The 27,759-nt window shown below is 54.8% G+C and overlaps 1 protein-coding gene across 1 annotated transcript; it reads left to right on the top strand.

The window, feature by feature from the left end:
- Positions 1-83: 83 nt before the first annotated feature.
- Positions 84-26,945, top strand: TTC22 (tetratricopeptide repeat domain 22). Its single transcript, XM_028514223.2, has 7 exons — positions 84-785; positions 15,061-15,116; positions 15,316-15,431; positions 16,089-16,207; positions 17,461-17,622; positions 20,851-21,003; positions 21,520-26,945. Exons 1-7 carry the CDS (start codon positions 219-221, stop codon positions 22,054-22,056), a joined length of 1,710 nt encoding a protein of 569 aa, XP_028370024.1. The 5' UTR covers positions 84-218; the 3' UTR covers positions 22,057-26,945.
- Positions 26,946-27,759: the final 814 nt, after the last annotated feature.

Genomic DNA, 27,759 nt, shown 5'->3' with positions numbered 1-27,759 from the left:
ATGCAGGCGTCTAAGAGCTGCAGAGCAGCGAAAGCGGAAACACCCACAGGGACCCACCCACCGGCGGGAGGCGCCCGGGGACCCGGAGGTGGCCGCGCCCTGGGCCGCCGAGAGCTGACCTTCGCCTCCCGCCCCTGGCTCGCTCGGGTGGGCGCCTCATCCACCGCCCTCCGCAGCCTCCGGGGCAAGGGCCAGGTCCGGGGAGCAGTGGGGCAGACATGGCGGACTCCGAGGCCGTGGCCGACGACCTGGACGCTCTCATCGACGACCTGGACTACCTCCCGGGCCACTTCCACCTAGAGATGCAGCTGAACTTCGAGCCACGCTCGCCGGCCTCGCTCCGCGCCCGAGACCTGAAGCTGCAAAGGGATGGCCTGCAGCAGGAGCTCGAGCTGGCTGCTGCCCCTCAGCGCGCGGCCGTGCGCCACCTCCTGGGCACCTTTGCCTTCTACCTGGAGGAGGTGGACGAAGCCCGAGAGCGCTTCCTCGAGGTGGCCCGTGAGGACCCGGGCAACCTCAATGCCTGGGCCAATCTGGCACACGTGTACGGGCGACTAGGGAAGGAGGAAGAGGAAGAGGCTTGTGCTGGGAAGCTGGCCAGCCTCATGGGCCTGGCGGCTGACCCCAAGGCCGACGGGGACCCCCAGCTCCGAGCCGCGCGCTGCCTGGCGGAGCAGGGCTATGCACACGGCTTCGACGTGGGCTGCGCCAGCCCAGAGGAGCACGCACGGGTGCTGGAGGCGGGCATCGCACTCTACGACAAGGCACTGAGCTACGGGCAGCAGGTGGGTGACCCTACCCTAGGCTGGGAGGGCTGAGGTCGTGGCCCTAACGTCTACAGGGATGCCCCACGCCCCCAAGACCCCCCCCCCCCAAACCCCGGCCCTTTGGCTTCCAGGGGAACTTCCGGATGTGCCTCTTCTATCCAGCATTGCCCTTGGGTCCCAGACCAAGTCTGTAGCTTTTCTCTGCTGGATTAGGGGTGGACCCTCTTCCTAGCAGGGCAGCCTGTGTAGGTGTTTCTTCTGGCAACACCACAAACTCAACTTGGCCAACTTGTACCTCTCACTGTACCCCTCCCAGCAAGTACGTGTCCATGTGGCTGTGCACACCCACCTAAGCAAAGGCTCAGCCAGACATCCCGCCAGAAATTTGGGCTCCTCTCCCCACCCACTCAGACCTCACATCCTATCCAGTCTGCCTCCTCATCTCTGAGGTCTGTCCCTTCCTCTCCAGCCTCTGTCATTCCCTGCCAGGACCAGTGCCATTGCCATCATCCTCCTGGGTTCCTGCCCTCTGGTTTGACCCTTCTGCCTGGTCCTCCACCCTGCTGTCAGTGTCAAGTCTTGCTGGCCATGTCCCTCAGCTGCTTACTACCCCCAGGGACTCCCCACTGCCTGGCAGATGAGTCTGCGGCAAGCACTTGAGGCCCTGCACAGTCTCTGCCCTCCCTCTGCCGTGTCCCCCTCCAGCCAGACTTTTCCCGTGCTCAACTCCCCCTCACTCGCCCTGAGCCAGGTCCCCTTGCCACTCTCTCGGCCTCTTTCTGAGGTGCCCCCTTCTGCTCACCTTTGCCCGGAAGGCTCTCACAGTCCCCGACATCCCTCCACAGACTTCTCCAGGCTGTATCACGTCCCCCCCTGGCCCCCACAGCACTGCTCACACTGTGCATTTACATCTGTCTCCCCAACTCAACCTCAAGGTCTTTGAGAGCGAGGACACCTGTGTGGCTTCCACTCTAAACTCAACCCCTGGAACGGCGCCTGCTGCACCGTGGCACTCACTAAAAATGTATCTTGAATGAACGTGGGTGCAGCATAGTGCCTGGCACTAAATAGACAAATACCAGGTGTATTAATTACCTATTGCTGCATAACAAATACCCTCCAAAACTTAGCAGCTTAAAGCAATAAGCATTTATTATCTCAGGGTTTTTGTGGGTCAAGAATCCAGGTGTGGCTTCTCCAGGTGCCTCTGGGTGGCAGCCTCATCTGAAGGCTCGCTTGCCCTCCTTCCGGGCTCGCTCGCTCGCTCGGCAGGTGACAGGATTCAGTCCTCGTTGACTGTGGCCAGAGGCCTCCCTCAAATCCTTGCCATGAGGACATCCCATCATTTTTGCTGCCCTCTGTTCAGTAGAAGCAAGCCCACAGGTTTAGCCTCACTCAAAGGGAGGGGGCTGCACAGGGCACAGGTGTCAGGAGGTCGGGATCACTGGGGCCGTCTCAAAGGCAGCTTGCGTTGGGTGACAGGTGAATAGAGGGCACTGTCCTCCTCCCTACAAAGGAGGGACCCTCCCTTCAGAGACATACCACGAGTTTTCTGGGAAGGCTCAGCACAGGCAGAGTTGAACTGACAACAATGGCATTTCACAATGGTTTAGATCTGTGATATTCAAATAACAGCGTGCCTTCACACCGGGCTCCCCTCGCAAAGCCTCTGCACACCTCCTTGGAGCCTATTCCACAGAATCTCTTGGCTTCAGAGAGGAAATGTGGGGTCCAGACCCCACAGGGTGCGGGGTCGAGGGCCTTGACTTAGTAGGAGCAATGTGGGGTGCAGGTGAGGATGGTACACTCTGGTCGGGGGTCCAGGTCCAAACCCCACCTCCCCCGTGCTCCCTCACCTCTAGTCGGCCCTTAGCATCACTGAGCTTCTATTTCCCTCTCTGTAAAATGGGGTTACTGATGGTACTCCTGTCCCTGGCTTCCTCACCTGTAAAATGAGGACATTCTCATCTGGTTGGTGTTGTAACTGAGAGTTGACATGTGGAAAGCAACTGGAACAGAGCCTGTACAGAGACCGCAGGACCATAGACACCCCTTCTCTCCCGGCCTGGGAGACTCACCTCCACCCCACACTGGGTGTCACTACGGCCAGGGGGTGGAACCAACAGGTCTCCTGTTTTAAAGCCGGAGCCTGAGGCCCTAAATTCCAGCTGCCCTCGGTGGGAAGGCACAGCCAGCTTTGTTTGCACTGAGTGTGGTCCTGGCAGCAGCATGGGGCCTAAAGAGCCCTGGGCTAGGAGCCAGGAGGAATACTGGGGGGGTCTTCTGCTGTCTGGGCTGTGGTTACCCCAACAATGAAATGGGGGAAGGGAGGGGACTACGTGGTCTCCACAGTCCCTCCCTGCTCTCCCCAAGAGGTCCCCTGGGGGAAGGCTTCCTGGAGGTGAGCAGGGAGGCAGAGGTCGGGCATAGGAATGGACTGGAGGCTGGCTACTCAGTCCCCTGCAGGGGTCACCTACCTAGAGAGGCACCTCCCAGAGGAGAGAGTGTCAAGCAGGCTGCTGCCCAGTGCCCCAGGGAGACAGCTGACTGCGTCAGGTGGGAGGTGGCCCCCAGGCTATGTGCCGAGTCCTCAGGCCTGCCCAGCTGCTGCTGCCCAGGTCTGGACAGAGAGGCTGTAGTCACGCCCCCTGCCCCCAGCAAATCCCAGGAGAAAAGTGGGGGATTGGAGTTCGATTTTGTCATCTGAGGATTAGAAGAGGCAGTGCTTCTAAAGTAGCTGGCGCGGAGTAGGTGCTCAAGAAATAGCAGCATCAGGATGATGATGATGATTTCGTTATGGTTAGAGGAAGGAGGCTGGGTTCGAGCCCTCAAGTCTCATTACTGTGCTGTGTGGCTCTGGACAAGTCACTTTCGTCTCTGGTCTCAGTGTCTGCTGCATGAACGGTAAACACTAGTGATCTCAGTTCACTGATTATCCGACTGAAGTGGGAGGTGAAACCGTGCATAAGCTGGTCAATTCTGGGCATGTCTGTGAGGCATATACTCAGCATCTTAACATTTATTGAGCCCCTGCTGTATGCCAGGCCCTAAGAAGCTCACGGACAAAGGGAGGAGATAACATTTGTTCTTTCATTCACTAGTCTTGCCTGGGCACCCCCTCTGGGAGCAGGAGCCAAAGGGACAAGTCAGAGATGTGTCTACGACAGGCTGAGGTCACAGGCACTCGTTACATGGCCTGTGCCGTGGGACAGTCACGTCTGAGTACGCTACTGAACGACTGTACTTTCTGAACCAAAACAGGCCCCCAGAGGCTGACAAGGGGCGTGGCTTCGAGGACATCAGGGCCCATGTTGGAGTCCGCAGTGACCTGGAGAGTCCAGGTCCTGGGGACAGAGTGGCCGTGACTGAGTTTCAGAGAACACTTCCTTTCTGCTCAAGTGACTGAGGGAGGCTTCTGGGTGAGGCCAGAGCGGACTGGCAGGAAGGGTGAGGGCACTCCCAGCAGGCAGGCCCATGGGGGGCCTACAGAGCCTCAGGGCTTTGGTGCATCTGCCTGGTGCGCAGGGGTGAGGCCTGAAAAAAAGGCAGCCAGAAGCTTCACGGGGAAGAGCGCAGAGTGGCCCTGAAGTGGTTCCCGCCCTCCTCTTTAGCCGCAGTCCTCTCACTCCCCTTGAACCTACTTCCCAGCCACGCTTATCCTTCTCCAAACACCCTGTGCTGTGTCATCCCTCCCTGGGCAGCTACCGTTCCCTCTGCCTAGAAAGCAGGTTCCATCCATAAGAACCCAGCTCAAATGTCACCTCCCCCTTGAAGCCTTCCTTCGTACAACTCACAGCTTAATCAGCAATATTCATGTCCTCTGTGGGTGCCTTCGAGACTTTATCTTTGACAGGCCTCACAAGAACCCTCTGACCCCATCTTACAGATGTGGGAACTGAGGCACAGCCCGGCTGAGTAACTTGCTCAGGGTCACAGTAAGTAGCAGTTAAATCCACTCCACTCCACTTGACTTCAAAGCCTTTGCTCTCTCTGGAGAGGTCAGAGAAGTAGGGGTATGATGACTGTAGTGCAGATGGCTGGCGGGTGGTGAGGGCAGACCCCTCACAAACCACCTCCTGGAAATCTGGGGTGGAAGAAGTGTTGAGAGAGAGGTGGTTTTGATACACAGAGATCTGATCAGACCACTGGGGAGAAGGAGGGAGGGGCCGTAAGGGGAGGCAATGGTAAACAGTCTAGGACAGGATTGGCTGAGAGGCTGAATGCCCCCAGAGCGCATGGAATTATGGGCCAGAAGATTTGCAATAAAAGAGGTGCTCTCAGCCGGGCTGGCGCTAACTCAGGCTCTTCTCCCTGGAGGAAGCCTGGGTGATTGCACGCAGCTGCCTGTGTTCCCGGCTTCGATGGTGTTTGGGATGGGAAGGAACTCTGGGCACAGCCTAGGATCAGGCTGGCCTGGCAGAGGAGGGCAGGGTAATTCTTCTTTGGGGGCTCTAGAGGGGGTGAGCTGTGAGGCAGAAGCCTGCCATTCTTCTAAAATTGTGTAGCTTTTGTATCTTAGGTTGTTTTGGTTAGGAAACTAACCCTATGGAAATAAGGTAATTGAAAACAGGGAGAATGCTAGGAGAACTCAGGTGTTAAAGGGTTTAGCCTTAATTGGCAGGTTTAAGTGACTAATGCCAGTGGAAAGCTGTTATTCCAAAACTGTGAAGCTTTTGAGTAAAGACCCCTTTCCTTTATCACCAAACCTTTGCCTCGGGAACTTTGCCTAGAGGGTGGCCGTGGGCAGTGGGACCCCAGTTGCTGTTTGTAAACAGTTTTTCACGTGTCATAAGGGGTCTGGAGGGATGAGGGCAGAGATGAAGTCAGAGCTGGGGCCAGGGAGGCGGTGGGACCCCCACCAACAGAGAGGGTCACCCCCCACAGGAGCAGAGCTGGGCTGAGCGGCTGGTGGTCTGAGCACCCTGTGCTGCAGCTCCGAGATGTTCCATCCTAAGGGGCTGGGACGGTCCCAGGCAGGGAGGAGCCCCTGGAGTTCAAAGGCTAAAGAGCCTCTAAGGAACCCATGAACAGCTGCTCCTCTGCTAACTAAAATTACAAGAGAAAACATGACAAAAGCTAATAATCTGGCCCATAATCCAAAAGCAAGCAGAGTGTTTGTGTGGAGCAGATGAGTGTTTATGGCTTCCTTTCCCAGCTCTTCACGCTCTCCTTTCCTCTTTCTCGTTGCAAAAATGTGATCAGGCAGGTTGCTTTCACCTGTCACTCTTCCCTCCCTCCGCCCCCTACACACACACACACACACACACACACACACACACGGTCACAGAGGGAAGCTTGTGGCAAATCACAAGCGTGAGTAGGTATTGAGAGCATTTTGGAATTAGACAGACCTGGTTAAAATTCCGCCTCCGTCACCAGGTGGCTACAGGCAAGTCATTTCACTTCACTAAGCCTGGGTTTGCTTATCTGCAAACAGGAATTTTAACAGCTGTCTCACAGGGTCGCTGTGAGGGTGAAGCGAGAGAACACAGGAGGCTCCTGGCAGGGCACAGGTCACCTCAGGGGCCCAGCCCTTCTCCCTGCGCACCCCCGGCCCCACAGCGCTCTGCGGTTGCTTCTCAGCAGAGCCATCCCCAGCCTCTGGCTCCTCTCCGAGGGATTTTGCCCCCCAAGGGTCGGTGCTCTGTCCCGGGCCTCCCCTCTGCCTTCCCCAGCAACTAGTGTCTAGCACAGAGCTGAACACCCAGAAGGAGTTTGCGACTACTGTTGAATTTAGTTGAATAACTGAATTTTAAGCCTTAAAATCCCAAACCTCTCTTATTTTTTTGTAAATAAGGCAACTCAAACTCATGTTTCTTTAAAAAGTTACATCCCTGCCCTGGCCACTGTAGCTCAGTTGTTTGGAGTGTCATCCCATAAACTGAAAGGTCTTGGGTTCAATTCCCGGTCAGGGCACGTGCCTGGATTGCGGGTACAATCCCCAGCCGGGTATGTATGAAAGGCAACCGATTGATGTGTCTCTCTCATATCAATGTGTCTCTCCCTCTCTTTCGCCCTCCCTTCCCCTCTCTCTAAAATCAATAAGCATGTCTTCGGCTGAGGATAAAAAAAGAAAACAGAAAAAGTAACACCCCATCCCAAGCTCACTCGTTATTTGAGTGTCTCCCCCTTTTCCCATGGTTTGACACCTGCCCTGCTGCAGGCAGGTATGCCAGTCCTCCCCCCTGCTCCCAGCTGGGGCGGGCCCTGGGGGGTGAGGAGGACTGGCCGCAGAGGGCGCGCTCCATCCCAGCCTGTGCTCGGAGTTTCACGTTCCTTCGTGCATTCGATTTTTATCCAGACCTCACGGACATGCTGCCAGCTGAGTACTGTGGTCCCCGTTGCACCCAGGACACATCGGGCTCAGAGAGGGAAGTGACCTGCCCGAGGTGACCCAAATTTCACCTGGCAGCAGGGGCAGGTGGGGAAGAAGGCTGTGCTGGCAGGCCAGCCTCACAAACAAAGGTGTGGACATTCCAATCGCCACAGCCACGGGGTGGGGACCAAGCAGAAAGGCCAAGGGCACAGCCAGGAATCCACAGGTCCCCAGCCCAGGCACACCCTTAGCCCGTGGGCCCCCTCTCTCTCCCTCAACCTTCCTTTTCCACTCTCCCCTACTTCCCTCAACACCAGAGCCACCCCAAGACACGGGCAGCTCTGATACTCTGTGCAGGGCAGATGCAGTGTGACCTCAGCCAGAGTGTCAGTGTGGGAGGCTGCAGGGGCATCCCCACACCTCTGGCCCTGCCCTGGGTCGCCCCGGCCAGAGGCTTAACCTCCCTGAGCACCGTGCCTGCCTCTGTGAAATGGGGTCAGTGGTGCCAGCCCAATGGGTATGGCAGGTGTGACTGGGGGTGCAGAGAAAAGGCCCAGCCCCAAGGACAGCAAGCACCAAGGGACACAGGCTTCTTGTCCTCACCCCATGGGGCTGCCAGGACCAAGGACACACAAGAGCCGTAGACTCCTCTTCTCAGTGAGCCCGTCCCCCTCTCTGCTCCCTCCTGCCCGTCCTGTGGCCACCCTCATCCTGACCCAGAACCCACCTCGGGAAAAGAACAGTGACACTGGAGGAGACCCCCACTTGGAGGTCCCTGCCCCAACCACAGGACAGCAAGTCATCTCCCCTCCCCGGGGCCTCTGTGTCCTCCTCTGTCAAATGAGGGCCAGGCTAAGGGGGTGGGCAGGGGGTTTCAGGGACAGGGAGGACTCTGAGAAACAGAGAAGCAGGGGGAGGGATGAGCCTCCTGGCAGAAGAAAATGCATAAACACACCTACCAAGTGGGAACCACAGCTTAGGGAGTGTGGAGGACAGTGTTTTGAGGACTTAAGAGTTAATCTCCAACTTTTGAGATCATGGGCACGGTGCTCCTCCTGCAAACACACACACACACTGCACACACACACTGCACAACCCTGAGTGCTCTGATGTGGTCCCACTAGAAAAGGAGATAGTGACTGCTGGCCCGTGAGCTAGGCACCGTGGACACTCATGTGCTTTTATAGACAAGCGCACTGGATCCCACAGAAATGCCGAGGAAGGAGAATTGGTATTAACGCCACACTACTGGTGAGCAAACTGAGGCTCAGAGAGCTGTAGTGACTTGCCCAAGGGCACGCAGCCCTAAGTGGCTGGCAGGAACTACATCCATGTCTCTGGGGCAGAAAGCCCAGGCTAAGGGGCAGCTGTCCTGAGGCTTTGGCTCTGACGGCATCGGTGCCACTCACATTTGCAAATCAGCACCTTCCGAGTTTGCGGCTGGCTTTTCTCCCTGCTTACCTGGCCAAGTACAGGACCCCCAAGGCCAAAGCCTTTAGTGTCATCTGGCCCAACTGCATCTTTCACAGGAGAAAAGATAAAGTTATACAAAGGGTACAGACCTACGGGAGGAGCGGAGAAAACACCGGCATCACTGATGTACTGTGCAGGGCAGGACGCTTCCTCAGACCCACCCAGCTCCACCGATGCTAGTGCTGGATGTGGGCCCAGGACTAAACGGGACCCCTCTTCTCTAGGGACAGCGGGATAGAGAAGTGGCTGCAGGCAGGCCTGCAAGTGGGGGGAACTAGTGCAGAGCACAGGTGACCCACAGGGCCTGGGTTTGCATAACAGACCAAGACCTGAAAGGGGGTGACAACAGGGAGCTGCAGCTGGCCTGGTCAGCTCTCAAGATGCACACAGAATCCTCCCGGGAGCCCAAGACCGAGACGCATTAAGTGACTTACTTCCATGGCAGAGCACCCATCCTTCAAATCCCCTCCACCCAGTCACACTGGCCACCCCCAGTAATACTCCTGGCACAGGCGGGCCAAGTGGGTCACTTCAGTTTGCAGAGGCAGAAGTTGGGGCCCCAGCTGAGCTGGCAGACTTTCCAGGGTCCCTGGGGGAGGCAAAGGCAGGGGTGGGCCTCCAATCCCATCTGTCTATTTACTCCCCACACCCACTGAGGCAGCAGCTGGGTGGGGGAGGAGAAACCCCTGCCCCTGCCTTCCTGCACACGCCCCCAGGTGGCAGGGAGGACCCAGGTGGGGTGCGGCCAGGGCTTGGTGTGCAGGTCGGGGAGGCTGCTCTGTGTTGTCACAAAGGACATTCCGGTTGTACAGGAAGAACATACTGCTGAGACCTGCCACGTTGTGACTTTTCTTTCTGCAGTGTCAGCCAGAACAGGGTCAGCTTGGTGAGGTGGAAAGAACTGGGGCGTTGGAGGGAGGCAGATCTGAACTGGAATCCTGACACTTCCGCCTGTCCTGGGCTGAGGGGCTGGGCTGGTCGTGGCTTTTCTCTTAGCCTCTGTTTCCTCGCCTGTAAAAGGGGAGGATGTGCTACACCTCAGGCTGCTGTGCAGAGCCAGTGCCACAGTGCACTGAGTGGGTATGCCCGGTGGACAGTCGGTGCTCGAGAAATGTTTATTCTCCTTCCTCCTCCTGCCTCCTGAGGGAAAACCAGTCAGCTCTCAGGAGCTAACTTGCAGAGGTAGGCTACTACAGTCATCAGGAGCAAAGTTCAAACTGCAAGGCAAATATTTTCCTTAAGAACCAACAGGGTCTCTGTGTAGCCTATTTGGATGTACGTAGAATCATAAGCCATTGGTACACTAAAAGATCTTCTATTAAAATCCCCTCAAATAGCCAGGACCCCAGTATTTCCTTTCGAGGGGAGGGGCACCTTTGGAAATAAATAGAATGGCTAAGATCCATCCTCGTGCCCACGAGTTAACACGAACCTGCTCCGTAATAGTGTATCCGAATCCTACCAGTCTGTCTGCAGGTTCTGCCCAGTCGCCCACCTTTGTCGCTCCCCCGTGGAACGGTAGCAGCTTGAGTCTCCAGGCTTCCCTGAGCATCGCCATCTCTGATCCTCTGGCTCATTTTTAAAAAGACCCACCAGCCAGCCTGTTCTCGCATGGCCCCCAGCGGTGTGGTGCAGAGAGAGCCTGTCAGTGGTTCTCAAGCAAGGGCGCAGCCTGGAGGGCCTGTTAAAACCCCGGCAGCTGGGCCACACCCCCGAGTTTCTGACTCAGTGAGTCAAGAACCGGCACTTCTGTGAAATGCCCAGGTGATGCCGATGCAGCCGGTCCCGGGCCCACACTCTGAGAACCGCTGGTCTGGGGGAGTTGGGTGCAGGAACTTGGAGGCTAAGCTGCTGGGTTCCCAGCTCTGTTACCTTCTAGCTGTGCCACTCAGGGCCACAGTGCCTCATCTGTAGGAGCAGGATAATAAACGTCTCTACCTCATGGGTGAGCCTGGAGAGGGCCGAATGTGTTAACACTTGCAAACTGTGTGCCTGGTGCGTAGCAAGTGCTAGATAAAATTTGATGTTATTAGCATAGCAAAAAATAAAAATAAAAAAGCACCACTTCCAGATTTCAGTGCAGACTTTCACACCGGCAGGCATGTGATTTCAAGGACATCACCTTGCCTCAGTTTCCCATCTGTACTAAAAGGGGGATGAGAAGCCACTTTGCACTGCACACAGGGTGTTCTGAGGATCGAGTGGAATCCGCGCGAGTGCACTTTTTAAATGATAAGCCCTGTGCCGACACCGTGGCTAGAGGTTGTGGGACAACGTGAACATGAAGTCGGAGAGACCAGGCCTGAAGTACCAGGGGGAACAGGCAAGCCTCTGCCTCCCTGAGGCTTGTTTCCCCATCTCTAAAATGAGGGAGATAATGGCGAGAGCCCCAGCGTAGCGGGGAGATGTCCTGGGAAGCCCTCGCTGCGCTGCTCCTCACTCTCACCTTCAGTGAGTACCAGGGTCTGAGGGTTTCAGATCAGGCTCAGTGCTGGCACTGGGGCCTTGCCTAGCCCCTGGCCATGGGGCAGCAGCTTAATCTGAGACCCCTCCAGACTGAAGCCTGCGCTGACTCACATACCAGCCAGCCCCTTGAGTAGACCCCAGCAGCCCAGCTCATGGGGTCCTGGTGGGAATGGAACAAGAGAAAGGGGGAGGCATCCTGCCCTGGAGCCCAGGCCAGGCAGGCCCTCAGCAAACACTTCCCTCCCGACAGAGATCCTGTCAGCCCCTCCCAGGCTGCCTCCAAACATCTTGCCTCTGGGAGCCATCAACTCTGGAAGCAAATTCCTTGCAGCGTAAGAGGTTTCACAGCAACTTTATTCTCCAGGAGAGAGGTAGAACAGCCCTTCCCTTCTCCAGGAGGGGAGGGAACAGTCAGAGGCCTGTTTAATTTAATTTAACGCACTGTGGCTTGCCAGGTTGCCCCTGGTAACAGCTTCAGCTGCTGCTTCAGTTACAACCAAAAGGATTTTTAAAGAGACAGCCCATTTTAGAGCCAGAATTGCACAGCAGAGGGAACAGCATCTGCCAGCTTCATCTCAGGGAGAGAAGATTACACCTTAGGACACAGGAAGGCTTCAGACCAGATCCATTTATACGATTAACTCCATTCTGAATCTGCAATCCCATAAGCCCTTCTGCAAATATAACTCTTAAGTGGGAATCTAATAAAGGACTGTGATTGGGATTTGTCATACAGATGTCACTTGGCTAGCTACTCTTCTGAAAATCAGTTTCTACCTTCAAGTTGAAGGGGAAGGCAAATGAACTCTTAATAGCTGTCCCTGCAATTCAGATATACTGCCACCAGGTGGTGGTATTGCTTGCTTAGTTCAAACTCATAACCAGGCTGTTGAATTCCTCAAGAATATGAGTGATGGAGAAACCACTGGATTTTAAGACTTGATACTAACCGCTGTGTGACCATTGGTAAGTTGCTTCATCTCTGTGGTCTCAGTGTCCTCAGAGATATAATAAGAAGATTGATCAAAATAATTGAGGGTTGTGGGCGAGGCTTGAGTCTAGGACTACGGAGGCACGAGTTTAAGTCCCAGCTCTGTCGTGTACTGTGTGGCCAGGCACACAGTTTAGTTCCTCGCAACCTGAATACCAAACAAGAGAGTGGCTGTGAACCAGGGAGAGCCCTGAGGACACCACCTCCGTCACTCTCCAGCACTGGGGACCTGTAGAAGTGAGGAAGGTGCCTGGGGCCCCAGGGGATCGCTCACCCAGGAGCACAGCAGGGTGTGGAGAGCGGGGTGAGGCGGCTGCCTCTGGACTGCAGGGCCTGAGGCCTCGTTGCCCCTTAGGGAACTGAAACAGGTCACAGCACACAACACAGCCTCCTACACACCCCCAACTCCATTCAGCTTTAACTGAAACAGGGAGAGAGGGGGCACACATTAATGGAGCAAGTACTCCAGGCTAGGACTGCTTCACAATGCCCAAGGCCGGTTTTATCATCTGCCTGCCTGAGGGGTAACTCACCGGCCCAGTGCTGGCCACCTGGCCTCTGCTCTTTGTATTACAGCCCCCACATCTACTATACCTGCTCCGATCTGTGGCTACACCTCCTCATTAGGAGTCTGAGAGGGGGAGCGGGTCCTGTCTCTCCCTATCATGACTCAGTTTGGCCAGCCTCAAAGTGAGCATAAGGTCAGAGGTCATGAGATCCCATTGACTAGTAGCCAGGGAGCCTGAGACACACCTGCCTTCAATCTTCCCATGGTCAGGTGCCGATGTTATGTCCAGGTCTTCAGCCAGCTTGGCCCACAGTAGTTGCCCGTGAATCCGAGTTCCCTTCTCACAGCCCAGGTCCTGTGTAGGTGCAGCAGGTAAGGTTACCCAGCAGCCTACCTCAGACTTTCCACCTCGCCAGTGTTCCCCACTGAGCTCTCAAGGGTGCCCTTTAACACTTGGGACCCGCTGCTCTTCCCTCCGGACAGCCCTGTCCTAGCTACAGCCCCATACACATATTCCCTCCTAGGTAACAAGATTACTCTCCAAGTGATGTGAATGTGAAGACACATTGGATTTTGGGACCCCCCCAGCTCTAACCCCTTCTATGGCTCCCTGCCCTGCAGATGAGCTCCAGGTTCTAAGCCTGGCATTTAGGTGCTCCTCCTGGTGTACCCCTGCTGGCTCCCTCCACCCTCACAGCTGGGGTTCCAGCCACTTGGAGCAGCCTATAGTCCCCCACGCCATGCTCACTCACTCATTTCTGAGCTTTTGCACACAAGGTCCCCCCCATCTGGAATGCCTTCTTTAGCCATATCCACTGAGGTGCTCCTACTTGTCCTTGAGAACCTGCTCCAGCTCATCCTCCTCTGGAAGCCCTGGGGGTACCCCTCGGTCGTGTAGGATGCCTCCTCCCCTGCCCTTGGGGTTCCTTTACTCTGTGTCTTTGGTTCTGACTTTCCCACCAGAGCAGGAGCTCCTAAATGCAGGACCTGCCTCTTTCCTCTCCTATCCCCATTACCCAGCCTGGGCCACACAGGAAGGTATTGGGGAACAGTGGCTGAGAAATGCCATTAGTGGGGCCTCCTGTTGGTGGTCTGGCTGGTTCTCTCAGTGGGGTCTGACTCACAGTCCTCCTTCCACTCTTCCTCCCTCCATGCTCACCCATGGCCTCCCCAGAACAGCTGCAGCATAATTTGCAAGCTTGAGCTCCCAGCACACATCTACACACACCATGCTCCCCACTCACAGGCTGCCTACACATCCCCATGCTGAGCCCTCCATCTGGAATGCCCTTCTCCCCACCCACCCTCTGAAGCACCTCTGCTATTCAAGACCCGCATCACAGCCCGTCCTCTGCGGGACTTTCTCAGAATCTTCTGGATGGGGTGGCTTCTCCAGCCTGCCGTATTTGTCTGCACTCCTCCCAGGGCCCGCACCAAACCCTGCCTTGTTCTGCCGTTATTGGCTACCCGGGGTGGTGAGGGCGGCGTGGGCTTTGGAGCCTGACAAAGCGAGTCGGAATCCCAGCTCTGACACCCACACCCTATGTGAACTTGAGCAAGTCACTTTACCTCTCTGAGCCTTAACATGTTTCTCTGTGAAATGGGATAATGCCCACCTCATAGGTGTTGTGAGATTGAGGTGGTTGATATGAGGATCCTGACGTGGGCAGGCTCTCAGTCAAGCCCAGTTATTTAGGCCTGGGTCTGCTTCCCCAGCCAGGTGTGAGCTCCAGCCAGGTGTGGGCCGGGGTTCAGCTCCCACTTGGTTCCATATTTCCAGAGTAGCCAACACGCACCACAGATGCCCAGAGATGCTGACTGGGCTGAATGTATTTGCCCTGCCTGCTGGGAGTGGGGGTGGAGGGATGAGGGGGTCCTGAGCTGAGGACGCCATAGTGGGGTGCGGGGTGAGTGCAGAATGGAGTCCGGAGACCAAGCGCAGGAGATGAATGCAGAGGGAGGGGCCGGAGCCTGAGGCGGAGCTGCTGATATGCACTGGGGGTTTTATTGGTTTTCATTAACATTCCTTCCCGAGGCAGGAACAGCTACTCCCATAAATAACAGCATAAATATTTTATCTGGTGCCCAAGTCAGTCTAAATGCACGGCAAGGTTGGCAAGAATAACAATGGGAGACAGTTCAGGGGGTTCCGGGGCTTCAGCTGAACTCACTTGGCATACCCAAAGGAGCTTTCTCAGGGAGGTGGGAGCTGAGGGGCAGCGGGGGAGAGGAGCTGACCAGTGGAGTGTGGGCCCCAAGGTGGGGGCATGCAGCACACAGGTGGGGACCCAGGGGAGGGGCCCCGGGAGGGAGTGTATCCCACACTGGCTCTGTGATGGGCTCCTCGTGTAGGGCCTTCCCACACGTTACCCGTTACGTCCTCTGTGGTCAGACAAGTGAAGTGACTTGTCCAAGGTCATCTGGCCAGTCAATGGCAGAGCCAGGAGACTTCTCAGGGTTCAGAGAAAGTATGTGACTCTATGAATGATAGTCTGAGTACCTCAATAACAGCAGCACGGGCTATTCTCTGCTTCCCTAGATCCCCATGGAGGAGAAAAGGGGCTGGTACTTCACCATGGCAACGCTTTTCATCAGGTCAGGCTGGGAAGGGGGGCACGGGATGGGGGGAGGTGAGGCCTGGAACCCAGGGGACAGGCAGCTGAGCCCATCTCCATGGCAAGGGCTCCCCGGGTTCCCCTCCCTGCCATTGGCCAGGGAAAGGGAGGGCTCATAGCATGCCGGGGACAGCTGGGGGAGGGGATACTGATCAGCCATGTCCCTTCCTCGGGCACAGGCTAGATGGCATCTTCCTGGAGCTGGGCAGCGAGGAGCAGAAGAGGCTGCCCACCTTCAACCGCACACTGGCCTTGCTGCGGCAAGTCCTCAAGTCCCCGGACCCCCACCACCGAGGTAGGGCCCTGGGGGAGGGGGAGAGCAGCCTCTGCCTGGCTCTCCCCACACCTGCCTCTGTCTCTGGCCCCACTTCCAGTACTGCCTCCCTGTGTGGGACCCTGTTTCTCTCCCTCACCCTCCGTCTCACGTTCACTTGTCCATCTCAAGAGCTCACTCACCTTGCACAGGTGAACACATCAATCACAAATCACTACAACTGCATATTTCCAGGCAGGTGTCTCAAGACCTAGCATGGGAGAGACAGAGCTTCCGTCTCAGCCTCTCACCCCCACCTTCTGGCTGGGAATGAAGGCCCCGCTGGCCAGGGGTTCGGTCCTGTCTCGCAGGGCCCCACAGCTAGAACAGGGACGAGAACCTCAGAGCCAGTGAAGAGCTGGAGCCAGAGAAGCTGTCCAAGAGGTGACCTGAGTGACACAGTAAACACAGATTGAGCGCGGCGGCGGCCTCACCCGCTCACTCACACGCCTCCTCTCCCCTCCTTCGTTTCTCTCAGTTGGTCCTTAAGTGGCCCTCTGTGATTTCACACCACTGACCCACCCTTTGTCTTCCTGGGAGCTGACCCCTTGGTGCGGCTGGCCCCTCCCTCCTCGTGGCTTCTCCTCCCCTTTCCTCCCTGCTGCCGCCTAGAGACCCCCCTCCCACCCTTCCCCCCAGCTCTGGCCTGGTGCTACCTGGGAATGCTGCTGGAGAGGAAGGACTCCTTCTCCACCACGCCCATGGGCATCCACGACTGCGGGTTCTCGGGGACCGACCCCCTGGACTGCTTTGGCAAGGTATGTGCCCACCGCCCCACCCTCGTCTTTGGGAGCCCTCCGCTCCTCTGGGTGTCATCCCCCCTTCCACTCCCACGGCGTGCCCACCCAGGAGGTGCCCTCTGTCCAGACCTTCCTGTGCATCCCAGACGGAATGAAAGTTCTCCCTTGTCGTTGATCCCCTTTGCCCAAGAATCAGGCCCCCCCACACCCAGCGTGGGCCATGCCTGGGTCTCCAGACTGGTCTCCTACTCTGCTCCCCGCGTCCCACGTGTGCCCTCAGGCCTCGGTTCACACGTCCCTCCCCTCCTGCAGTGGCCCCGTGGAAAGGGGAGGGGTTTAGCCAGGGTCTCCAGCCAGCTGTGCCCCAGGCCAGGGGACTCTAAGACAAGTCACTTCCATCCCATCCCTGAGCCTCCTTGCCTGTAAATTATGTGATCCGTCCACCTTCTAGATGATGCAGAGACTCAAAGGAGTTAGTGGACAAGACTGCTCGTTGTAAACTGTAAAGTGCCGTTCAAGTCTTGTGTGTGGCACCGTGTTTATGCGGCACTTCCCACACTCAGCGCAGTTCTGAGTCTCCCCTGGCGGCCAGGACCCTGGGATGTTCATTCACCTGTGCAGTCAGCACAGAGCCCTGCAAGGGCACATTCCCCGTGTTTGCTGGTGGGTGATGAGCAGTTTCCTGATGAGAGACCTTAGAAAAGAGCAGAGCATGAACACTGGTGCACGCGTGTTGTGAGAGCTGTGTCCAACTTAAAAAAAAAACACGCTGCTTTCCCTTCCTTGAGAACCTAGTCTGTGCTGGGGCAAAGAGATGGACAGACAGGGCCCCCGCCCTGTGGGAGTTCACCGTCTCAGGGGCAGCAAAGAACGCAGCCCGGGTAGCCAGCAGTACGGACACAGGGGCAAGTGTGGTGGCCTGGACAGAAACATTGTGCTAGGTACAGGGAGGCAGAGGCTGACTCTGGCCCCTCCTCCCATTCGCCCTGGGGAGGTGGAGGGGGACACACTGGACGTGTCTGAGGAAGAGGATTTGTCCAGGGCCTGGAGGGGTTCACTGGACAGGACCCGTGAACGTGGTGGAAACTGTGGCAGGGGGTCGAGCTGTCGAGACTTGCTTGCCAATGAGCTGCACCCCAAAGTGCTGGCCTCCATGCAGAGATGACTTACTGGAGGGTGGCTCATCCAGCAACGGGGCTCCTGAAGGTCCCTGTTTAGCCAGTTCTGGCAGGCAGACTAATTGTGTGTTGTCACCCTCTGCCCGTACTCAGGCCATCGAGATTGCCAAGGACCAACCCCCAATTCTGAATCGCCTGGCCAAGATCTTCCACTTCCTAGGAAAACAGGACATGGCCATTGGCACCTGCAACATGGCCCTGGATGTCCTGCGGGATCCGGAGCTCAACTGGCAGGCGTATTGCACGAGGGCCAAGGTGAGTCACCCTTTAACTCCATCTCCTCCTGCCATCAGGAAGCAGAGAACAAGGACCACAGGCCAGGACCCTATTGCCAGAACCCAAAGATATTGGAGCCTTTATGGCAGAAAGGAGCTTAGGAGTCATAGAAGTGCACGGGTTCTGTTCTGTACGTTGCTGAGTGAAAGAATAAAGGACCCTCCTATCCACTGCAGTGTCCCTTCTACAATGGCCTACCTGGTCTGGGACCTGCAGCCTCTTCTTGATTAGTACCCAGCGTAGTCAGACTGACCTGGGTTGAAATCTGACCTCTCTGCATATCACTCTGGGGCTGGGAGCAAATCACTTACCCCTCCAAACCTCCAAATCTGGAAGATATGAATAATAACACCTGTCTTAAAAGGCTGTCAGAAGCCCTGGCTGGCGTAGCTCAGTGGATTGAGCATGGGCTGCAAACCAAAGCATCGCAGGTTTGATTCCCAATCAGGGTGCATGCCTGGATTGCAGGCCACGGCCCCCAGCAACCGCACATTGCGCACATTGATACATTGATGTTTCTCTCCCTCTCTCTCCCCCTCTCCCTTCCCTCTCTAAATAAATAAATAAAAATCTTTAAAAAAAAAGGCTGTCAGAAGACAGCTAGTCTAAGAGAAGTAACATCGCATGCATCATGCCTGGAGCATGAGCGGTGCTTGAGAAGGGCAGTAGGGGATGTCAGGGGCAGCCTAAGGCAGCAGTCGGTCAGAGCTCTGGCTCTGGACACACTAGTCTTGGTTCAGGTTCCACAGCAGCACCTAACACACTACAGGACTGTAGACATATAGTCTTGCCCAAATTCTGAGCCTCACACAGATGATCATACCTACCTCAGAGAGCTGTTGTAAGAATTAAATTAGGTTCTCTCTAAAACTCAGCACTGAGCGAGCACATAGGAAGAGCTCATAAGCGAAGGGTTGTTGTTACTAGACGTATTTATAACTGATTTCCTATCTCGTGAAGCACTCCACCATGTAGTCATTCAGCTCTGCAAGTTATAAATTTAGTTGAGAGCTATCTCCCTCTGCCTGCCCCCACCGGTCCCAGATCTGCCCTTTGGACCCCCACGTAGCCCTTCTGCTTGGGGACAGAGGCCTGGAGCTCTGACTTGCTTTGCTCCAGGCTAAAGAGCGCCTCCTATCTTCTCTACTACCTTCCTCAGGACATGATTTCGAATCTGCTCCTTTGTTCTCAATCTCAATGACATAATCATTCTGCCAGCCGGTAGTGGGCAGGATATTCATTCATTGTAGTTGATGTGGTTACTATCAACAGTAATGATATTAATCATGATAGTAAATAATGAAACACCTCTGTAACAATGCATTTCACCCAGCACTTTCACATTCATGGACTGATTTAAAAATATCCTTACCCGTGTATGTCCTGCTCACTGGCTCCTGTACCTCCAGAGGTTGCACACTACTCAGATGACCAAACTAGCACCAGGATGGGGGCCAGGACGGTGAGGTGGAAGGAACAGAGGGAAGGGAACTCATTGCCTGTGTGAAAGCCTCAGTCCCGACCCATGAGGCTGCGACCCATAGGGCCCTACCTGGCTCATAACGTCCCTCTGCCTACGCCTTGCTCAGCAGCCTCTCTTCCAGTCACACTGGTCTCCATGCTGTTCCTGAGGCAGGGTCTTCCCTCAGGACTTCTGCCTAGAATGCTCTTCTTCCAGAGGTCCGATTGGCTTCCAACCTCACCTCCTGGAAGTCTTGATAAAGAGGCAGCTTCTAGCACTGTCTTACTGCAAATGTCAACTTCTCAACATTTAAAACAAATTTTTTTAACCTCACCTGAGGACCATTGATTTTAGAGAGGAGGGGAGGGAGGGAGAGAGACAGCAAGAGAAACACCCAGGTGAGAGAGGAACATTGATCGCTTGCCTCTCGTACAGGCCTGACTGGGACCAAACCCACAACCTAGGCATGCGTCTTAACCAGAATCAGACCCACCACTTTTCTGTTTTACGGGGCCACGCTCCATCCAACTGATCCACACCGGCCAGGGCAACCTCTCAGCGCTTATCACTCCCTAACATACTATTTGCTCATTTATTATATGTTTTATCTCTCCCCACCACTAAAATATAAGCTCTGTGAGGGCAGGGAATTTTGTCATTTTGCTCTCTCGTATACCCTCAGTTCCTGGAACAGTACCTGGCACACAGCAGGCTCTTGATGAATATTTATTGAATGAATGAGTGAACTCAGCACCTACCATATGCTAGGTCCTGGCTGGAACATGTCCTCTCAGTCATCATGGTAACTCCCCAAGGAAGATAACAGGGTTCTAATTTTTCACATGTGGAAAACGAGGCTCACAGAGGTTGAGCAACTTTCCCCAGCTCACAGGCTAATAAGGGGGAGGGGCTGCAATTCAGTCAAGGTCAACTGGCAACAAAACCAGAGCTCCCCAACTCCCCACCCCTTTTCCTCCACCCCCCACCTTGTGATGCTCTCTTAGGACCAGAGCCCTCCCTGTTGGCTATGAGGCTTTAATACTTTCAACAACAATGGACCCCCTTTTCCTTACTTCCTCCTCTTCACCCCTACCTCACCCCTCCTGAATCTCTAGATTTTATAAATGCTCCAAGGGTGGGGGGGAAAGGAAGTAGAGATGAAATCAAGGGCCTGGAATCATTTGTAATTTGATGCCTGTACTTTGGGGCCACCTGCCATTCTTCCCAAATTGCTTGCTTACATGGACTTTCACAAAATCGATGCTGCCATCCTATCTAAAATAACCCTCTCCCCAGGCACCTCAATCCCATCACCCTGCTTATTTTTTCACAGCACTTATCACCACTTGAAATGGTATCGTTTACTTGTCCATGATCTTCTCCCTACTAGAACGTTAAGTTCCGCCAGCACAGGGACCTCACCTGTCTTATCACCACTGCACCCGCAGACCTAGCACAGGACCTGGCAAATGGCAGGCATTCAGAACATATTTGTTGAGTGAATGAAGGGCTCTTACTTCATCCAACCCACTTGTCGTACAGACAGGGAAACTAAGACCCAGAGAAGGGAGCGGCTAGCCCAAGTTGGCACAGGACTAGAACCTAGGACTCCTGGGCCCCAGTCTCAAGGGTTTTCTGCCACACCACAGAACCCCCCTGGACTGCTATTGAGAAAAGATTGGCTTCGTTTAGGGTGGATGCTCCTTGCTTAGAGCATCTTCCCTGAGCTGACTCTCTGCGGACAGATCCACATCAGAGCCTACCTCCATGACCTGGAGCGGGTCAAGATGGGGCTCGGAGGCATGCCTGACAGGAACCACCTGGCCTGCGCCAAGGCGGACCTCGAGGAAGTGGTCAAGGTGTGCCCGGGTCTCAGGACCTACCTGGACATCAGCCAGGTAAGGCAGTCTCCAGGCTTGCATAGCCAATGGCTTACTAAGAACATATTTACTTCCTGTCAGGCCAGGTCTGGGAACTCAGGGCACAGGGAGGAATAGGAGGCATCTTCCTACCTGATAACAGTACTCACCTCCTACAGGTGAGGATTAAATGAGAGAATGCGTGTACATCGTTTAGGACAGGGACTTGCTCTTTCTAAGCACTCAGAAAGTGTGGACCATTATTATTCTTTACCCAGAAGTGCCTTCTGTGCATAGGGAATGATTACCAAAAGGTGATAAGATCATATTTTACGTATGAGAAATCTGAGGCCCAGCGATCGCCTTGCTCATGGTTATGTGGCCAGGAGTGGTAGGGCTGGAACTGGAATCAGAGTGCTCTCTCCTTTTCCGGGGAAGGGGGACCAAACTTTGCAGGGAATAACTGTGGAAAGAGGGAAGGCTGGAATTCCGAGAGCAGCCATGGCGGGGTGGGAGGCTTGAAAAGCTCACTCCTGCCCCCTCCCCCCATTCCAGGTCTACTACTACATGGGCGTGGACGCAATGCAGGAGCTGCTGGCAGTGGATGAGGAGGCACTGAACCAGGCATTGGTCTTCTTGGCCAAGGCCAGTGAGTCAGAGCTGGGCGCCACGCTGCCCGAGCTGCAGCTGCTGCGAGGCAAGTGCCTGCGCATCAAGGGTGAGGAGGCCAACGCGGCAGCGTGCTTCAAACGCGTGGTGGAGCTGGACGACGAGGGCTCCAGCCACACCGAGGGCTTCGGCTGCCTGCTCGAGGCGCTGCTGGCGCAGTGGAGCCAGGCGCAGCTGAGCGATGGCGAGCTGGGCCACGAAGTGGATGTGTGGCTGCGCTGCGCCCAGGACAAGTATCCGGCGGCACGCCTGCGCCAGGAGCTGCAGCGTGTGTGGCGTGGCCACACAGACGAGGTGCTGGGACTGGCCCGGGCCTTGGTGGACCAGGGACGGCTGTCGTTGGTGCGGCTGCTGTTTGAGACCATGGAACAGGAAGGCGAGGGCATGGGGGCACCGCGGGGCCGCCGAGCGTTCTCCTTCTGAGGGTACCCGTCCAGGCCCCGCCCCATTGAGGGCCCGTCAATCAGAGCCAATCAGATTCTCTTTCAGGAATTGGAATGGGGACCTTGAGACAATAGGGCAGTTTGACACACCCGCGGAAGTGGAGATGCCTGGTTGCGGAAACTGCCAATTATAGGACAGAATTGGGCAAATGTACGGAGAAAATAAGATGGCTGCGATTCTCCTAAGAGATACATAAGATAGGCGTCTCAGTTTGGGCGGTTTTCTAGTTTGCAGTGCAGTCCCTGAGGCCTCAGTCTCTGTGGATTCCCATGGGCAACTCTATCCCTGTAACAAAGCCCTTACATAAGTTGACTGCAGTGGGTCTCACAGGCCCTTCAGGCCAGAAAGCCATGGCTAGAGCGGAGGGCAAAGCTGCACAGCGGCAGGTAAGGTGCCAGGCAGTGGTCTACACCCGTGTGCTCAGGCCTCTTTCCTACCTGGCTAGCCGTCTTCCAGCGGGCCTCATCCGTGCTCAGCGTGGTCTGCAAGGCTCCCAGGCAAGGCATGAAGCCCATCAATAGACTTCCCTGTCCTGGGAACCTAGAGACCCCCCCATCAGGGAATGCCACCTGCTCCTAGTCTGGAACCTTCCACAACAGAATGAAGAATATCTTGAAATGTTACTCTCTTGGAATGTTAGACTTAGAGCCTTAACTGTGGAATTTTAATGTCAAAGACTTAGACTCTGACTGCCACCAAATCTGGGAATGGCCAACCTGGATTTTTGTGGCCCTGCCTACAGGAACTACTTAACGTAAAATTCCAGATTAGGTTCTCGCCAGACCCCAGGAAAAGCTAGTTGCACATAACTGCGATGGCAAGACCCCCGTAATGGTTTGTGATCGGTTTTGCATTTGTTCCTTTCTTTAAAGAGTTATACTCACTGCTTTTGTCGTATCTCTGATCCTCAGATAGTGACCAGGGATAGGCTAGCACCCCTGCGTGGCTTCTCACGTCTCCAGCGACAGATGGAGAACAGGCTGAGAGGTGCAGCCCCGAGAGGCTGCGTGTTCCAGAGCTCTCATTGTGCAGATGGGAGGCCTGAACCCTCACAGGGAAATGGCTTGCCCAAGGTCACACTCCACACTTCTTAAGCCTCCCCTCCTTTGTGCCTCAGACTTGCTATCAGCATTTTTCAGGTTTGGAAAATGCTAATACACTGATGAACACCAAAGCATTAAGTGCTTATGTGTCACCTGTCACAGGGGGCACTGATATCCATCAGGGTAAAGCTCTAACACTCATGTTAGTGTCCCAGGTACCTGTGAGATCTGGACCATGAAGCTACCCTAAGGTCCCTAAATTCCGCCTCATGGCTCCTCATGGCTCAGCACTTTGGGCAGTGACACGCTGTCCCACCTTCCTCTCACCTCCGAGGTTGCAGAGTCCAGGAGGTGTCCTGACAGCACACACAGCCCTGTCTACTCCTCCATGCATCCCTTCCCCACCCGCAATGGGAAACCACCTCTTTCTTCTCCTGCTTCCTCAGGCAAACTGAATTCAAGGCGGTTTGCTGGCACAACTAGGGAGCTGGAGAAGTTCGTCTGCTTTTCCAGGCTTCCCAATTTGTTTCCTTTCTTGCTTTACCTCTCCCCAAGGTAATGCATTTCTCCCTCCATTGCTTCCTCCTCCTGGCAAAACTTTTCTGACAATCTCAGGCACATGACTCATATAAATGACTAATAAACACCCACTAGTCTTGGGGTATCTGCATATTGACCAAAAACCAAAAAGAGATAGGAAACCCCATTCCCAGGACATATCCTATGTGCTGGGGGCTTCATACATGTGATTGTCTCAACAGCCTTGGGGAGTAGCATTCTCATCCTCATTTTACAGATGAGGACACTGAGACACTGACCAAGGTCTCAGGTAAGTATGGGAAGAGCCAGGATTTGGACCAGACCAGCCCAGTTCTGTGCTGCCTCCTGGAACACAGTTCTTCCTGGGAGAAGTGTCATCTGTGGTCCGGAGTTTGGTCTGTGATCACCAACTTGAACTGTCCCTTCCTCCAGTGCACTGTCTCCCTGTTCCAAACTGTTTTTCCCCTGTGACTTTGTACATCCTATTCTCCCACTGGCTTTTTCCCTATGATTTCCATCCCAATGGCTAGGCTCAAAAATGCCTCCTCCAGAAAGCCTTACCAAATCCTCCTAGTTCGCATTAATCACTCCCTTTTACGCATGGAGAGCTCTCAGGCCTCGTGTCCCACGGCATGGCATTACTTCCCTCTCCTTGGGTCATAATCGTGTCAACATGTCTGCAGCCCACCCCTGCCCCAGCTGGCTTCTTTACAGCAGGAGCTATACCCGATTCAGCCCCAGGGCCCTGCACTGAGCTCGGCACTGAGACAGGCTCAGTGTGGGTTGTTGAAGTGAGTGCGCTCACAGCAATGAGGCCACTACCTCAGTTGCACACAGGTGACTCTATCACCAGGCCCACCGGCCTGAGGTTGGGGCCAGGTCTCCAGCCCAACGATCCTTGAGGCCCAAAACTCAACCAGAAAACATGGACTTTTTTCCCTCCTCCTCTCCAGCCTTAGGCCACTTCTTTAATTCTCCAGTTGGGAAACTGAGGGCCAGATTGGGAAACTGAGACGAGAGCAGGGAGCAGGGACCTTGGTCAAGCCATGAACCGATGACAGATTCAAACTTGAACCCCACTTCCAGACTTCTGGGCCAGTGTTCTCTGCCCTTTTAGGGCTGCCTCCTTTGCCAAGGTCCAAGAGGACTACAGCCCTTCCATTCCTTCCCTCAGCTCGTACCTACCGAGCACTGGTGAAATTCCAAGCATAGTGCCAAGCCCTGGGGCTCCAGTGGAGAACCAGATAGACCTGCCCTGCCCTTCAGGGAGCCGCAGGCTAGACCTTGCACAGCAGCTTATGCCTGGCCTTGTGGACTGCAGGGGAGACTTGCGGAGACTAATGGGAAGCTGTGGAGGGTTTTAGCTGGCAGAGCCGGCTGCCCGCCCCCTCCACACCAGTCATTCACATCCTGTGTCTGGCCTTTCCTCAGCCCAATGTGGGGGAGAGGACGGCTGTCCCTGGGGCTCCAAACCTGGTCCTTGGCCATCCCTCTCCAGCAAGTCACTACTGAGGCCAGACCTCGTGGTCCCCCAGGACTGTGGCTCAGGCGGGTTCAGGGAGGCTAGTGGATGGCTGATCTTTATTTAATTACAGTTTGGAGCCCTGCAGAACACCCCTGCCCACTGGGCAGCTGGGAGAACAACTGTCTGTCACACGGCTGAAGCAGCTGGAGATCCTTAGGGGAACACTGCAGAGTAAAAGCTTTAATGACCCCATAATCAGAGTAATGAAGACAAATCACGCCTCGTGCTGTCTGCCCACGCCTTCCTCTGCATCTAGAAGCCAACATCAGGCAGCTAGAAACTCCTGCTCAGCCAGTGGGAGCAAGACATGTTAGAGGGAAGCAGGTGAGATTTTTCAGTCACAGTTTTCCAGAATCTCAGAGTTGGAAAGAACCCTGGTCATCACCTCTTCCAGCCTCTCCATCCAGAGCAGGACTCCTCTCAACAGTGATTATTCTGAAAGAAGTGTCTAAACCACTTGCATACCTCTGGCAGACAGGCAGCTTACTACCTATCGAAGGAATCCATCCATTTTCCCACTGGTCTATCTTTTGAGTTTGTCCTTCTATTGAGTTGAAATCCTCTTTTCTGTAGTTTTTATCTTCTGATTCAAGTTCAGCTTCTGGGGCCACACAGAATGTACCCTAATAAGTGTGATAACCTTGAATGAGTTACTTTCCTCTGGACCCCATTCCCTCTTTCTGTCCTGGCACCTATTACAGTGTTTGAGTTGTTCAGAAGGTGGCTGGCTGCTCCGCCAAGGGCCAGACAGGGCTCTGATCTGGCTTCCAGCTGCCAGCGCCCAGTGCAGAGCCTGCACAGAGCGGTGCTAGCAGCTGGAAGCGGAACAGAACAGGGCTCTCCCGTCCCTAATCAGCCCCCTAGGGAGCACCCTGTGTGGATGATGGTGGCTGGATGCCAAATGAAGTGAAATATCTCCTTTCCTCGGGCTGTTAACTTTTTTCTTGTTTAAGGAAAGGGAGGATAATGACATTTAGCACTTTACAACTCAGCAGTAAAATGAGCAGATGGAAACATCCCCAGCATGGTGGGCGTGCTTCCAGCAAGAAACCCTCCCTGGCTTTGTGGGGCTGAAGTCACTGGCAAGGCTTGCAGATGGGTGAGAACACAGACAGCTCCCTCCTTCTACCCAGCCCTGCCCCACAGGCTGTGTAGGCTCTACCTGCCCTCACTCCCTGCTTCCTGCCTGGAGCACCAGTACGAACTCTCTAATTTTGATGGGGGGTGGGGGAGGATGCTTTTGTCAAGCAATGGTGAGCAAAACCTGTGGAGCTGCAGAAAAGCTTCAGCTGGCCTCTAGGTGGCCGCAAAAGAACAATTTGACTGAACAGGGAAGGTTCCTTCCTGCGGGGAAGTCAAAGAAAATCATATTCATCTTGATCACCGCCAGGACGACTTACTGAGACGCTGCCACGGGCCAGTGCCTGCGGCACGAGTTTCACATGCCTTTACTGCTTAACCCTCGTAAGCCCATGAGCCACGTACCAGCACTGCCTCCCTCTTCCAGATGAGGAAACTGACTAACAAATGGCTTTTTAACAATCTGGGGCTTTGATTACTTTCTCCTCTATCATATATGTTGCTGTATAGGCTGAACACAAAAAAAATCAGAATGTATTTTTCATGTTTATGTTTCCAAGCCCGGCAATAGCTCTGTGGTAGGGCTTGTTGAATGTTGGCATGTAAATTGTTTCATTAAACTGCAGCTCCTCTGTGAGTTTTATTTGTCATCTACAAAATAAAAGAAACAAACAAAAGAACCTCTGCATTTATGTTAGATATCAATTGTTTCATCTGCCCAGGGCCCATCCCTGCTGGGAATAGCACACCTCTCCTTCCTGGCCTAGGAATTACCTCTTCCCCCCGCTCTGCAGCGAAGGGGAGAGCTGCCAGTCACAATACCCCCGGCCCAGACCACAAGAGCTAACAACACTTGACTCAAGTTGGGCTAATCAGAGTCCTTCCCAGAGTTTTCCAACCAGGTGCAGGGACAGAAAATGCAAATGATTTGTCTGTCTGCTGAAACAGCTATTAGTGGCAGTCTCAGTTAGGATTAGGATTAGCCTTCATCAAAGACCTGAAAACAGTACCTTAAACTGGATGGCTGTTTACCCTGTGAGGGCAGCTCAGGTATCCCTTTAGTGCCCACCCATCTCCCCTCTCGCTTCACCTACTGGGTACCTGCTGAAGCCATTGACTGCAAGCCCCTGCCACTCTCCACCTGACCTGAGGCACTGGGCAGGTGGTGCCCCCAAGAACAGCCTTCAACTAATGGGGACCAGAAATTAGAGAATAGCCCAGCCTCATGGGGGCAGGGTAGTGGGGAGATCGGATCATTCGGAGACAAATTCCACATTCCCCCTGAGGTCCCACTGGGATTGAAGCTGGTTGCCCTCAGCAGTCACCAGCTTGTTCATTATCACACCCTGTATGTACCCCTGCCCTTCCATCTTTCATTTCTCCACTCCTCTACCTGCGTTTCCTGGGACCAGCTCCCAAATAAAATGCTTGCTCTAGAATCCTTGATTCAGGGTCTGCTTCTGGGGGACCCCGGCTTCAGACCTTCAATCCTTG

This window comes from Phyllostomus discolor, chromosome 5, assembly GCF_004126475.2.
Source record: "Phyllostomus discolor isolate MPI-MPIP mPhyDis1 chromosome 5, mPhyDis1.pri.v3, whole genome shotgun sequence".
NCBI lineage: Eukaryota > Metazoa > Chordata > Mammalia > Chiroptera > Phyllostomidae > Phyllostomus > Phyllostomus discolor.
This window is presented reverse-complemented; position numbering and strand designations above follow the sequence as displayed.